Source organism: Periophthalmus magnuspinnatus, chromosome 15 (assembly GCF_009829125.3).
Source record: "Periophthalmus magnuspinnatus isolate fPerMag1 chromosome 15, fPerMag1.2.pri, whole genome shotgun sequence".
In the NCBI taxonomy this organism is placed as follows: domain Eukaryota; kingdom Metazoa; phylum Chordata; class Actinopteri; order Gobiiformes; family Gobiidae; genus Periophthalmus; species Periophthalmus magnuspinnatus.
Window position 1 is genome coordinate 5,496,840 of NC_047140.1, and position 14,075 is coordinate 5,510,914.

At 38.1% G+C, this 14,075-nt stretch overlaps 1 protein-coding gene across 1 annotated transcript in view; it reads right to left on the bottom strand.

Annotated features, from left to right (window-relative positions):
* spock2 (SPARC (osteonectin), cwcv and kazal like domains proteoglycan 2) overlaps positions 1 to 14,075 on the bottom strand; it is a 63,368-nt gene that overhangs the window by 32,104 nt on the left and 17,189 nt on the right. Inside the window, exon 2 of the mRNA XM_033980220.2 lies at positions 2,951 to 2,996. Within this exon, the coding sequence (XP_033836111.1) occupies positions 2,951 to 2,996 (46 nt within the window). The remainder of the gene's footprint in view (positions 1 to 2,950; positions 2,997 to 14,075) is intronic.

A 14,075-nucleotide genomic window follows, 5' to 3' on the forward strand; every position in this document is an offset into this window, starting at 1 on the left:
ACTGCCTTCACACTGTGACTAGTGAAGCATGACAGAGACTGACCAATAGGAGGTGTAGATTGGAAAAACTAAGACAGAGCATTACAGATTGCCACAGGGTCATAGCAAGAATCAATTTTATATTGTTATAGTGCCAACACTAAGCGAAAATTACAAATTAATTAAAAGTACACATTTCCCAACGAGAACTACCTCCTAATGTTGTGCTACTTGTGCTGTCAAAATTTGCTAGGGTCATTAATCAGATATATTGTTGTTGTTTTTTTGGGGTAAACATCAAACTGAAACTAAGGTTTGATAGGTTTGAAAAGCTCCTTAGTTTTTTGGTGGGGACAGAGTATGTTTTTTAACAGATTAGACACATGCGTAACACTCTGGATTGTAGATATGAGCTAAAACCCATTGTAGATATGAGCTAGAATCCATCGTCCTGTTTGCAATCACAATCATAAACAAACTCAAATCCATATAACAGTGTACACACTGGAGGCAAGGTGGGGAAAGTGTCTTGCCCAATGGCACAACGACTGAATACACTGGTCTCGACAGGGTGTTTAAACTGCCAGCTGTCAGGTCAACCACTTTTACCATGTTGCCCCATGAGTCACAGTAGGGTCTCTCAAAAAGGCCAATAATTGAAGAAGTCACATTGTAGATGTGCTGCCATTATACAGCTCCTGGTGAGATGACAATGTCAAAACCTTTATAATCAGCTGAACATCATGTGACTTTGTGCGGAACTCTGCAGAAAGTAGAAAGTAGTAGTAGAAATCATGTGGAAACTGCTTCAGTGTTTACACCATCAGCATGATTTCAAATATAATATACTATAAAAGAAAGTATAAACTAACTCTAAGCTAGATGAAACTCAGTGCTATGTCCCCCCATTACTGGACTTTAACTATTAAACAGCAGCAGAACTGACTATAACTGAACTAATGATTCAATTTTTCAATCCGCACGTAAACACTGGGGGTCAATTAGGGCTGAGTTGGCTGCAAAAGAAGACCTCTCCCGCTGGGGCGCAGAGAGGGAGAGAAAAGACGAAACCAGAGCACAGAGCAGAGAGCCGGCGGCGTGTTGAAGTCGGGCCAACGTTAGCTTGTCCTGCGGGAGCCACATCAGATGCACTCAGGCAGATAAAGCAGAGCGCTAACATCTCTCAGCCTTTTCACTGAGGAGTGGCTACAAGTGTGGACACGGAGCAGCTGACCCCCGAATACAAACAGAACATACATGCTGTTGTCTAATGCAGAGGACCAAAGCTCAGCAAGGATCGGGGTTCAAACACAGGTCAGGGAGACTTCTGAACACGCTGAAAAATAGTAAGACACCCCGTAGAGCTAAAAGAGAGAAAGGATGGAGCACATCGTTTCTATGCACTGATATAAACTGCTGTTGTGTGCATTCAGCAACTATCAAAGTAACCGCAGACAGAATAAGATAAACATACTGTACACTACTTAAATGTGCACTGCGTAACTTTTCTGTAGTATGGTAATGGTAATAACTGCTAGATGGAGCTTAATGCCATGGCCTGGAACATTTCAGACAGAACCAACATCTTCAGGAAGACAAGAATTTGGCACACCTCATTTAAAAGGTTACACAGTGAACCTTTGTTTATTTTCATGCTCAGGAGTCACTTTACATTAATCATTCACTATCCACACTAAGCGATAAGATGGTATATACATGACTGCCAATGTGCCTCACCACCACACACATAGGGACGGTAGGTGAAGTGTCCTGCCTAAGGAGACAACAGCAGTATACACGTGTTAAAGCTAAGATTGAACCAGCAACCATACATATGATACGTCCTTGTTCAAATAAAGAGTTAAGAATATCTTGCACAGCTTCTTGGGTTCATATAGACTTGGACTTCAAAGATTTCAACTCTATTCAGAAGTTTGCTCAGGGGTACTTTGTGGGAGCGTGGAGGGCGAATAGGAGTGAGGATGAACTAAGATCAAAGTGACAGCTCATGTTGGAAAATTTGGACAAGTTGGAGAGGTCTGAATAAGATAGCTTGGACGTGTACAGAGGAGGTACAGCAATATAAAAAAACTTCGGCCTGAGCTGCTATAGTGGCTTAGGGAAAAATCATGGGGAAATATGGTGCCAGAATGGAAAGGGATAAGGAAGGGGCAAATGAGGATTATTAGACAAATGGTGTCAATAGGGCTGGGCATTTAAAGGCCTTGTGCCCCATTTTTTCCCATGAATCTGAGCTAGTACAGATATTTTGCATAAGTAGCTCTTGAGGTCAAAATACACCTGCTTCGTGACGTCTGCATCTAATTAGAGGCATTATCAAGATCATAATCGGGAAGTGCACGTTAGCATAACAGTTGTCATTAGCGTTATCATCACGGTAAAAAGTAGTTGTTTTTAAGTTTTAAAAATCAGGCACAGCGCCTTAAATCACATTTTAATCCAGATTCAGTCATGTGTAATCGTCAATTATATGGTTGGGGTTTTTAAATGGAGCTACAGCTTCTGTCAGTCAAAAATGTGATTTGGAGTCCAGTCCAGTCTTAGGGAGAAGAAACTGCATTATTTTTGTGTTTGCTCATGTGCATGAAATCAATACTGAAATCTATTTGTATTTTGTTTTTGAAAAGAAAAATAAAATTGAATAAAAATATCTCAAACCATAAAAAGGGTATTTAAAATCTCAAAACTGGCTGAGACAAGTTGGCAGTCGAGGAAAAAGTACACAATTAAAATTCTACTCACACACTGATTTTGCGATGTCTGACATGAAATATGTAAAAGTATTGTGACACTCCCACTGTACATGAAATGCTAATGCTAATCTGAGCTTGTTTTCCTCTCAATAAAACTACAATTTGACACTGGTGTTTGTCATCCCCTGTTAATATGCTAATCTCAAATTTAATGAACGCAAAATTATGTGAATATAAACACACTCAGAGAAACTTACTGTCACTGGAGCCTTGGTTTTCGTCCCAGGTACGCACATAATCATCCTGCAGGAACACAAAGCGAAAAGAAAAACTGTTAGCATTGGCGCCAAATTAAGCCTTCCCTTAACTAACAGCGTAGCCATAGGACACTCTCTTTGTCATCCTGTCTGGAAGAAGCTAGCCACTTTACATCATCATTGCACACTGATTACAATGTGTACATTAGTGCTGCAGAATGGTAATGAGCCCAAGCAGACGGTAAAGGAGAGGAGCTGTGTGTCTTTATAGAGATGAGCCTGGACGTGTCAGGCATATGGTGTCAGGGGGCGAGATGCCTTTTGAGTGCTCTGCCTCTTTTTACACTTAATTAGAACATTTATCACCCTAATTAAAATGGCGGAGTTGAAAGACAAGCACAAAGAGGGCGGAGGGGACGGACTGGGGAGTGGAGATGATACTGCATAGTAATACCACATTCGCATGAGATCGACAGTATGCTGCGTAGCTAAAATTGCATGGGTGGAATTAAAGGCATGGTCGTATGGTTATGGATAAGCTTTTTAAGTCTTTGAGCCAATTTTTTTAAAAACAGATGCCATTCCTGTAGCAACTAGCCACATGGAGTGTAGGCCTGTCATGATAAATATTATGTCAACTTATCGTTCAATATATGAAAGCTGGAACAATATATTTTTGTGCTCAATATTTATTGTCTGTACATTTTCTCTGTAAATCTGGGCAGATTTTTGTTATTTTAGTTGGAATATGATAAGATTTAAGCTGTAAAAGGTTGAATAAGTCACTTCTATGGCTAATTGTTGGTTCATTCTGCTATTTATTGTTGCAATTCATGCCTTTAAATGATGCTGCTTATTTAAAAAAAACGTTTACTTGGATGATTCTGTTTATTATTATTGTGTCAGTGGCATTAAATGGTTTCAATTTTATCATTTATTGTCATTTTTCTCTGTGCAATAAATCATAATTCAAAATGTTTTATCGTGACAGGCCTTATGGTGTAAGATTGGAACAGGCAACGTGAAGTATTTTGCCCTGGGACACAATGACAGTATATACAGTAAGGTCTGGTTTTTGGACAGCCCATTCTCTGGTAGATGGGCAACAGCTCAACTTTCTGTGCCACTACCACTTCCCTTGTGTGCAATAATATAAAAGGAAGATAATTGGGGTTATAATTTGGATGGACCGTGCCTATCCTCTGATGTTAAAGCTAACTTAGGTAAGGATAACATTAACATAACATTAACATATAATAACATTAACTGTTAGTAGTTGACATAAACTGGAGCATACATTACACATTTTATTCACACTAATAAACTATAATGCACACAGTTGCCCCAATACATCTACTTTTTAAAAAATAGCCTACACCAAAACTATTACAAAACTATAAACGATTCGTGTTTCATTTAACTTTTGTGATATGATGTTGGACTCAGTGTACATAGTTTCTGCTCCTTCCATCTTGTGTCAGCTGGCACCTGTCTGCTGAATGTCATATGAATGTGGTATTAGATTAGATGTGAAGACAACATTTGGAAAAAGAAGAAAAAGTGAACTGACCTCTACCTCCTGGTGAAATGACAGCAAGAGAGAAAAAGAGAGAAAAATATGAGACACAGTTGCCTACATTCACATAGAGTTTTAAAAATGTGTGCACTTCAACCAGGAAATACTATGCAGAAATGAATATGGTATAAGTAATAGATAAGGTGAATAATCTTTGGTAATAAGACCCCCAACAGGTAGAGAGAGAAGAAAATATATTACAGATGGCACTGATGGGGAGGAAGATAGGCTGAGGAGGCTGATGGTTCTGCTTCTGTGGTAGAAATGGGTTGAAGGCAGGTTGAAAGGGTAAAATGGCAACATGCATGAAGAGACAGTATGACACCCACTTCTCCTCTGGTTTCAGAAATAAATCTTCCATTCATTTTTCCTCATAGACTTTTCAAAAATGTTCAGGAGTTCAAGATTTTGATGGCACTCCCAGCTATGTGGTGACTACTCTACAAAAAGTTTTAATAACTAAACTTAGCGGTTAATAAAGTTTCAGAAACAAAAAATATAGGCTAGGTCTTGATGTCATTAGTTACCATATAACTGATAAACCTTGAGCAAGCTTTCCAACTTTTAATATACAATTTTTTGGAAATTCTATGAGAAAAATGAATGGGAAATTTAACCAGGGGGTGAGCGGTCACTGTTGAGCTCCATTTACTAAATATGGATGGCTATAAAGATGATTGGTTGAGAGGCAAAGCTTGAAGGTTGTGATTGTCTGAGGTAAGAATAGTCTTCCTGGTTGAATTTACACTTTATTTTAATCTAGCAAGCCAGACACTAACAAACGATACATTCACATCATTACACAACGCAGAAAACAGCAGAGGCAATCCTTTTGGCATAAGGAATCTATGTGTGCGATAATAAACATGAGTCATATTTACAGTGCACTCCCCTTTCTCCCACCTCCCCCCTCTTTTGTGAAGACTTACTCATCACCGTAAACATTTACTGTAGTGGTTGTGCTTGCCAAAAACAGCTCCCCAGAAGGCTGTAAATCCTTCTACAACCCATGAAATAAGCGGCCCTCGTCAGTAGAGTGAACCTCTGCTTTGACCTCAGCGTTTTATTTCACCGCTGTCAATGCCTTTTTTTTGGCAATGCTTAATGTATGAAAAGCTACTGGAACTATCAAGAATGCTCTGCTGTAGTCTATACTAGTTTTCTTGTCATTTTTGTTGATTTAATTCTGTTATTTTGGGGGTTGTTGGGATACAATTTCTTTCAGACACTGAATAGAAACAACAAAAAAAGTCTATAGACAGATAGAAGCTGCTGCAGAGCACTATCGGTCACATGCTGTTCCATTCTCAACAAAGAGGTCAAATCAACCGTTTCTCAGTGGATAGCCTATATTTGAGCTTTTTTCAGCATTTTGTTTGTGAGCAACAACTTCACTTCTTAAAAATATAATATTCTTATTTCCTTGGCTGATAGCTTCACTTTTATTCTTAGTAGAGCTGTGATAACTATTGAAAATCAGATACTAATCGATACCAAAGCTAGTATCAAACTAGACACTCATTTGAGCAGGTATCGATACTAAAAAAAGTCATATTTCTTTCCTGAATCGCTTTAGACTGATGTTGAGCTGTTTCAAGTATAAGACCACCTGGAGCACTGAGGGATTACATAGATCTAAGACTGCATGGTAATATAAAAGAAAGTACTATGATTAAATGTTGAAAATCACATTCTATTGCTGAGTTTTTAAAATTATCATTGTGGCATCAAAATCAGTAGTAAGTATCAAGTCCATTCTTTAGTATCGAAATGGCATACACAGCGAAATGACCATACCTAGTTTCTTTGCTGGTCTAAAATGAGTGAGTACGTCTTAAAACATACATCTGACTAATATTTCCCTCGTTTTGTACTCGAAGTAGAGCAGTAATTGAAGGTTCTTTAAGTGTGTGCAAATATAGTAGGCTTAAGTGTGTGTGCTGTTCTGGGCATTGGCACTAGCCTAGAATTAGCCTGTGCAAGAATGCCAGCTTAATCAGCCTATTACATGTTGCCAAATGTAATTCGTAGCAAGTAGGCAGATTTTTTAGATGATCTTGTGTAGTGCTTTCTGCTACTTGACATTTTTTGGGCGAAACGCATGACGCAGTAAGCAGAATGAGCGTAACTGATGACATAGTCCACAAGAAGATAAGAGCCCCGGGATGATAAATGGGTTGTTACTGTATAAAGATAAATTGAATTGAATTTCATAGCTCTACTTGAGATATCATTGGGTGGCTCATTTGTCCTGCAAAACTTTGGAAAATAAGGCATCTGCCAAGCCCTAAAATGCCAAAATGTGCAACGTTTATCTGCAGTGCTATAATTTTGTGTTTTGAACTATATGGAAACAATGACATAATGTAGATCTATAATGAATACATTTTATAAGATTACTCACTTGACTGGACAAGAAAAATTAAATTACCAATTCAAATGGGCCTAAAATAAACCGTCGTTTGAATTCTCCTTGTTGTAAAGTTTGACAGTGTTGAACAAAATCTGATCTCATTTACTACACAGGGCACATCTGCAGCTGTCGCATCAACACAAGACAGCCATATAACATGATAATAGAGGCGCTGAGTGAAATATTAAAATTATAGGAGGATCTCTAGACAGTCATTTATTCTGACTGCTTTGCCCTTGGTTTTATGACTTAATTCATTATAAGCTTACTCACATGATGAGGCCCGGGGCTCCATTTTGTATGCTTAGTAGTACTCTTCACTCACCATAACTGTCCATTGCTTTTGACTCCAGATTGGCCTCTCAAGAGAAAAAGAGCCATGGTTTTAAAAAATAATGACTCAGAAGGAACCAATCCCACCCAATATTTAACAAAAAATCATTTGAAAGACGCTATTTCATTAAAATGAGGCGATAATATCATGTTATTGAAATATTAAAGGTAAACAACTTTTTTGGTGTAGGATCCACTTCCTGCTTGTCTCCATGGAGTCCCTTGCCTGAAATGTTCCACAGTATGTCATTATACTTGTCTATCTCCCCAGACACAATCAGGTGCCATGACCAGGTCAAACTACAGGTCAGATTTGTGGAATGGCAAGCCCACTCGATGTAATACTATGTTTTTCAAGGTATTCTTTTCAGCAATATAAACAGCTGTAACAGAATAAATGCAAGAAAGATAAGTTTAAAGTCATACGGTGGAACATTCCAGGCAAAGCAATAATATCTGCATGGAGACAAAAAAGATGATGTACCCTCCAACATAAAAGTGACATAGTGCACCTACAATAACAATATCTAAAATTATAATATAATAATAATTCTGTTTGGTTGCATCAAATTGTGAAAAATAGAACTCTTAAACTTCAAAATCAGGTTTTGCTGTGATATTTCTGCATTTTGTGGGTAATTTCACACATGTCTTCATACCTACACCTCAACTAATGTGTTATTTGACTTGTTAAATAGCACATAATAGACAAAGACACATGATTTTGTTTCAGTATTGCCATCGGGATACTCACACTACAATATCGCCCTCCTCTACTTTCTATATTAAATTTATTAAACTACAAAGAATGTGCAACAGAACCCAAACAACAAAACAGACACACAACCAAACTTGGCTTAGGTGCGATATAGCTAGCATTTGCCACTACATAAATAAAAGCCAACTGGGCAGGGAAAGGAGTTGAATCACTGGGAGGACCATGGCTTTAAGAGTTTACGACTTAGCTGTTAATCAGACGCCTCCCACATCCGCGTTATCGATGCTTTGGCTCTTGCATTATTTAGCGACCCCGTCTTTATTTGTAGTTCTGCCAAGCCTGACGAGAAAACGCGCCCCGCTGCGCTGACAGGACTGGATCAATGGTTTCATAAAAGACAAGCCTGCGGAAAATGTATTGGGAAGGGGCAAAATAAATTCTCCTGAGCTTATACAATGTGATGAAAAGAAGTGTGGAGAAACGCAACAGCCCTGACGTGTAGATAGCAAACATAGCAAAGGATGGCATAGGAAACATGACTCATAGACCTGATAAAAGGGGTTGCTGCTTTTAACATGGCGCTGATTAGAGGAAGCAGGTTGAAAACTGTCAGCTGTATCAAGAAGTGCTGTGATGTTGCGTTCGGCACCTGATAACATCACACAAATCCAGTCATGTTAAGCAGAGCAGGAAGTGGGTTGAGTTGAAGCATACGGCTGGGGCTCCCCGCTGAGCTGCACAATGCTGACTGACAGAGCGCAATCCCCCATATCTGCGGGTGAGGATCAAGGCCGCCTCACACTCAATCCCTCCAAATTGGGCTCAAGTCAAGAGGAACATGGCTTTGACAAAACTGCGTCTGAGGACCGCTTTTCTCCAGACAGCAAGGTGAAGTTCAGTGTGTCATGATTGCTGGGATAACGGCTTTGGTTGAATTACAAACGGGAAAGTAGGTAGTCAGCATAATTATAAAGATACGCCGTTATCATTTGGAAGCATAAACTCTATAGACAGTACCCACGAAAATCAAAAACAGCAAGCTTCTTGATCTAAAACAGAGCAGATAACAACCCATCATAAGAACAGTTTGCGATACGGCACTCAACGGTGGCATTTCAATAAACAGCAAGGCAGAATGTGTATCTTTAGACTGAATGGCATTATAAAACCAAATGAGTTGTGAAACTTGAAGTGGCAAGTTCTATTCACCTTACTCCGGGAGTTGCTGTGGGCGGGTTGTATTATTTTGCATGGGGCTGCTGATCTTGACAGCAAAAAAGTTGTATACGGACTACAAAGCTGTTTTAAAACCTCCCAGAGAATCGGTGCAGTGTTGACTTGTTGGTCACATGAACATAAATGGTTTTAAACAAATCAACCTACTTTATATCATATGTTAGTGACAAAAATGTTCTAAAATTCTCCATTGAAATGAATAAAATGGGATTTCAGCTAAATGTGAATGTGCCACCACAAAGAAAGTGGAGTTTGGCAGCATTTGGAGGCAAAAGTGGGCGGGGCAGAATCAGGTGAATAGATTAGAGAAAGTCTAATAATATATTATGTTGTTAATGTTAGAGCACCACCATAGTTTCATTACAAATTTCAATTCAATCCTTCCTATTTATGTTATAAGTCTGATGAAAAAAATAAAATCGACTGGACTGACTGGCCTTCTAGATCTCAAGTAGCTTTTGTACACCGTCAAATATAAAACATTTGAACTCAACTGGGACTAAACACAGAACAAACCTGGACTAAACCAGAACTAACTATGCACTAGAACAGGATCAAACCTAGTCAACATCCAGACTAAACTAAACAACTGCGCATTGTTTGAAAATTCACATAATTTCCAACCTGCTTTTAAATGAGCATTCCCTTCTGCATTATTCAATCAGCGTGCTCCACCATCTTCCTTCCTTGACCCCAGTGGGATAGTGCTTCAACAATAACCAAACACGCTTACCCTACCGCGACTCTACCTCTGACAACAAGAATACATTTATAATCAACTGACGAAAATGGTCCATGTGTCGTGTGCTGAAAAGATTGAAAGAAAAGTGGAGTGACTGAATGGTGCCAGTGTGCGGCTGGGTGAGGACTGGAGAGGGAAGCTGACAGGTATTTCTGGACAAATGTCATCTGTCACCCCACGCACTCCATGTTCACTGGCTTCTCCTTAGGGGTTAGTTCCGTTTGACAGTGAAGTGAATCGCAGGCAGTCTCATCCCTAACAAAGGAGAGGAATAGAAAGTAGGACTGCAAAATAAATGCCAACCGATTTGAAACGGTGCTGTTATAGGTAGTAAAATGTTTGTGCCTTTGCAAACATGTAATAGTTTGTCAATAGGGCTGAACAACATATCGCAATTGAATCAAAAGTGCAATTTGAGTTGGTGTAATTACCAAATTTGCAAAAAACAAAATATTCTGTCTTTGTATGGAAAAATCCTGTTTTACCTCTAGTTTAGACCTCTAAAAAATTCTGTCTTTTCTCAAATGGAGTTGAATTACAATGTGCACTCTCAGAAAAATCCTACGTTTTAGAAATAAATAGCAAATCTAAAAGCAATAGCCAGTATTATTTCTCAGGACTTTCTCTTTTGTCTCTTTTGATAAAAAAAAAAGCCTGGACATGTTCAAAATGTGCAAAAGGAACTGGATTTATTGATTTATTGTATTGCATTTTTTCGATATAGTTTGGCCGTAAAGGAAAGCACTGTGACTTCATGTGCCTGCCTTCTTACTAAGCCAAAAGATAATTCCATCGACATTTTATAATTACTGCTACATTAGTGCATTGATATTACTTAATGAAGAGATATTTAATAAAGTTAAGTGTCCATCATTAGAACTATACTAAAATGTCAACTAGCCTCAGTTTAATACAGATTATTCCTATTATTAATGCGTCTATTTTTGATGATGTAAAAATGGCTAGTTCAAGATTGCATTCATTGTATCCCGGCTTTTAATATGCTGCCAAGTCGAGGTTTGGCTTTGCGGCTTAAGTGGGAGCTAATCGCTTAATTATATTCTTTTGCAGCCATTACAACGCACAATGCATCAAAATAGGGCTATTAAAGCTAATGCAATATGTAGCAGAGAGAATTCATATTTGGTGCAGCTCTACCGACATAGCTCCAAGACATATGATGAAAATAACAGCAGGACTAAATCTAAACACCCTGCCGTCCTACATCTTGAAAATGTGATGTTACATTCTGTGAAAAATACTTGATAATTCATGCATGTAATGGTTGTGTTCTGCTTTTGTGGTCTGCTGTTGTTTGACTTGACAATGAAGATAAGCAACAAGTGCACTGATCAATGTTTTGAGGAAAATATATGAGATATGAATCTTTTATGCCACAGTCTTTTCATAACAGCGCAGAGTGTATTTTCCATGGCTGAATACAATTACAATATTAGTGCATTCAAAAACTATATTAACAACTGTACAATAAATATGACAAGCAAAAAGCAATTAAGTTGGCTTATTTTGGTTTTGCTCTCCCTGATTATTATTATAATTATGTAGAGTTTTTCTATTCAAGTGTGCATTTAGCTAAAATTACTGCATTTTCTGAAGTGAAGCCAGAAAGGAGAAGTGATTTGTTGTTCCAGTTGTCAGAGTAATGCGGTTGAAGAAGATGAAGACGGTGAGGAGGTTTGTAGATCTGCTGCTGCGGTGAAGAGAAACATGGATAACTGAGAACGATGTGAGATATGAATGAATAAGACAAAGGTCAATTTTACATAATTTCAACAGTAAAATTTGGATGCCTCAAAGTTCAGAAGAAGGCCAACAAAAGTCTACGTTTGGAGAAGATTTAGGTCAACAACAAACTTTCCTTTTCCTATTGTTCAGATTACATGCCGTAGCTTTATTTCAATATATTATGAAAGTGCTTTTACAATCAATTCATTCTATTTTGCAAACCCCTATTCCACAGTTTCAACTTAACATGCTAAGTTGGAGTTAAAAGTCTGTAAATCTCCTTTCTCAATTGCAATGTCACCTTCTTTGACAAACGCCTAGTGCTGCATTGTGTCCTTTGAAAAGCCAGCCTGTTGTCCCCTCAGGCCCCATCGCCGTGCCAACCACCGGCTTACATCTTCCACTGCAGCGCCGATGCTTTTTATCCTCTCTTCCAACCAGCGCTTAACACCCTCTACCAAAACTGAGATGAGAGCTCTCCATTGAAATGAGACACTAAAGATCAGCTGCGGAAAACGAGAGCGTGATCCAAGTGCTGTCCTCCAAATGGATTAATAAACGAATATGCAAAATATGATCATTTAAGCTGCCAAAAATGTAGAGCTGCAACGATTAAAAGGCCTATTACGCTATTTTCTGGTGTATGTTATAATGTTGTGTGAGTGGTGTTTTGTTTCATTCACACATGTTTAACAGACAAACTCTGCATATTTCTCTTCTCTTATACTTCTCTCAAACAAACAAAAAAAAAACAGTGTGATGTCATGTGGTAATACAGGAAGTGCTCCACTGTGTTTTTAAACTCCATACTCCTTCTCTAGAATCAGTTGGATCATTTCAGCCCTCACATTGCCGATAACTACTGAACCAAAGGTAAAAGCAGCTGTTAACTTAAAAACTAACACTTCCTGACATCACAAGGTGGAACAGAGCATTTTGAGCTTTGGAGATGTAGAAGGACTAATAATAAAAGATGACTCCAATATGTGTGAATGAAACAAAACACAACTCAAGGTATGTTTTAGTTTTTGAAGAGGCCACAACATTGTAACATAGCTTAAAGCTCACAAGAGTAAATTCTGCATAACATAGGACCTTTAATAGACTAATCGTGACTCGTCGAATATTTAAAAAAGATATCCATAATATTCAGACCTTAAAACACTTAGACCTTTTTCTATCAAAGACAGTGGCAAAAAAAAGAGTAGGCTAAACTATTTCAGAATTTCATTAATAATACACTTTATTCCTAAAAATTCTCTATTTAAAAGTAGGCCTGTCATGATAACACACTTTGAAGTTTGATATATCGCTAAAGTAAACATAGATGATAAATGATAATATTGAAACTCATTTATGCCACTGACACAAGAACCAAAGAGCAGATTTAAACCACAAAAGCTACTCTGAATCTTCAATATTGTGAAAAATCATGCGCTGCTATAAATAAACCGCAGAATGAAACACGTTAGTACATAGTTTACATCTGTAATGAGCCATAGATGCTATTGATTCAACCTTTAACAGCTCAAATCTTATAATATAGTCAAAAAATAACCAAACATTTCCCAGTGGTACAAAGTCCACACGATAAATACTAACCACCAAAGATCATTGTTCCATCTTTCATATACTGAACGATAAGTCGATATAGTGACTATCGTGACAGGCCTATTCAGAAACCTTCAGTCTCCATATTTCAACCCTTATTTGGTTGATAATGCATTTAAAAAGTCAGTGTATGACAGAAATAATCATTTGACTAGTTCACTCATCCAAAAATGAATCGCCCTCAAGAATGCAAGAGAAGTACTAAAAAAAGTAAATCCCCAAAGCTTGTATTTCATATTCTAATAAAATTTTCACTGCTGGGTACTACTGTGGTGTAAAAGATAACTTGATTTCATAAAAGTGGAGTGCGCCCTGTGGTTGTCTTGACTACTGAGACGGCATACGGCATCTCCGCACTTCCTCCCACTGCAAACAAAAGCTGAAAACCTGCGGCTTGAGTTTACACACCGCACGAGACTTGTCTTATGGAAGAAACAAGCCTGTAAAAAATATTCCCCTACGGTTTATGTTCTCAGCGGGCAGGTATAGAGGTTTCGAGACAGAGGATGCAATGCTGTTGAGAGCAGGTTTGTAGGTTCAATGTTAGCAATGCTCACAAGAAGTAAATACACACTTTTACTAAGATATTAACCATATCTTGAACTATAGATACGACAATTAGTCCTTCACGATACTACATTTTGAAGCACGGCATATTGCCACAGATAAATATCACGATAAACGATAATATTGAAACTACGTTATGCCAGTGACACAATAACAACAAAGCAGGATAATCCCAGTAAACAG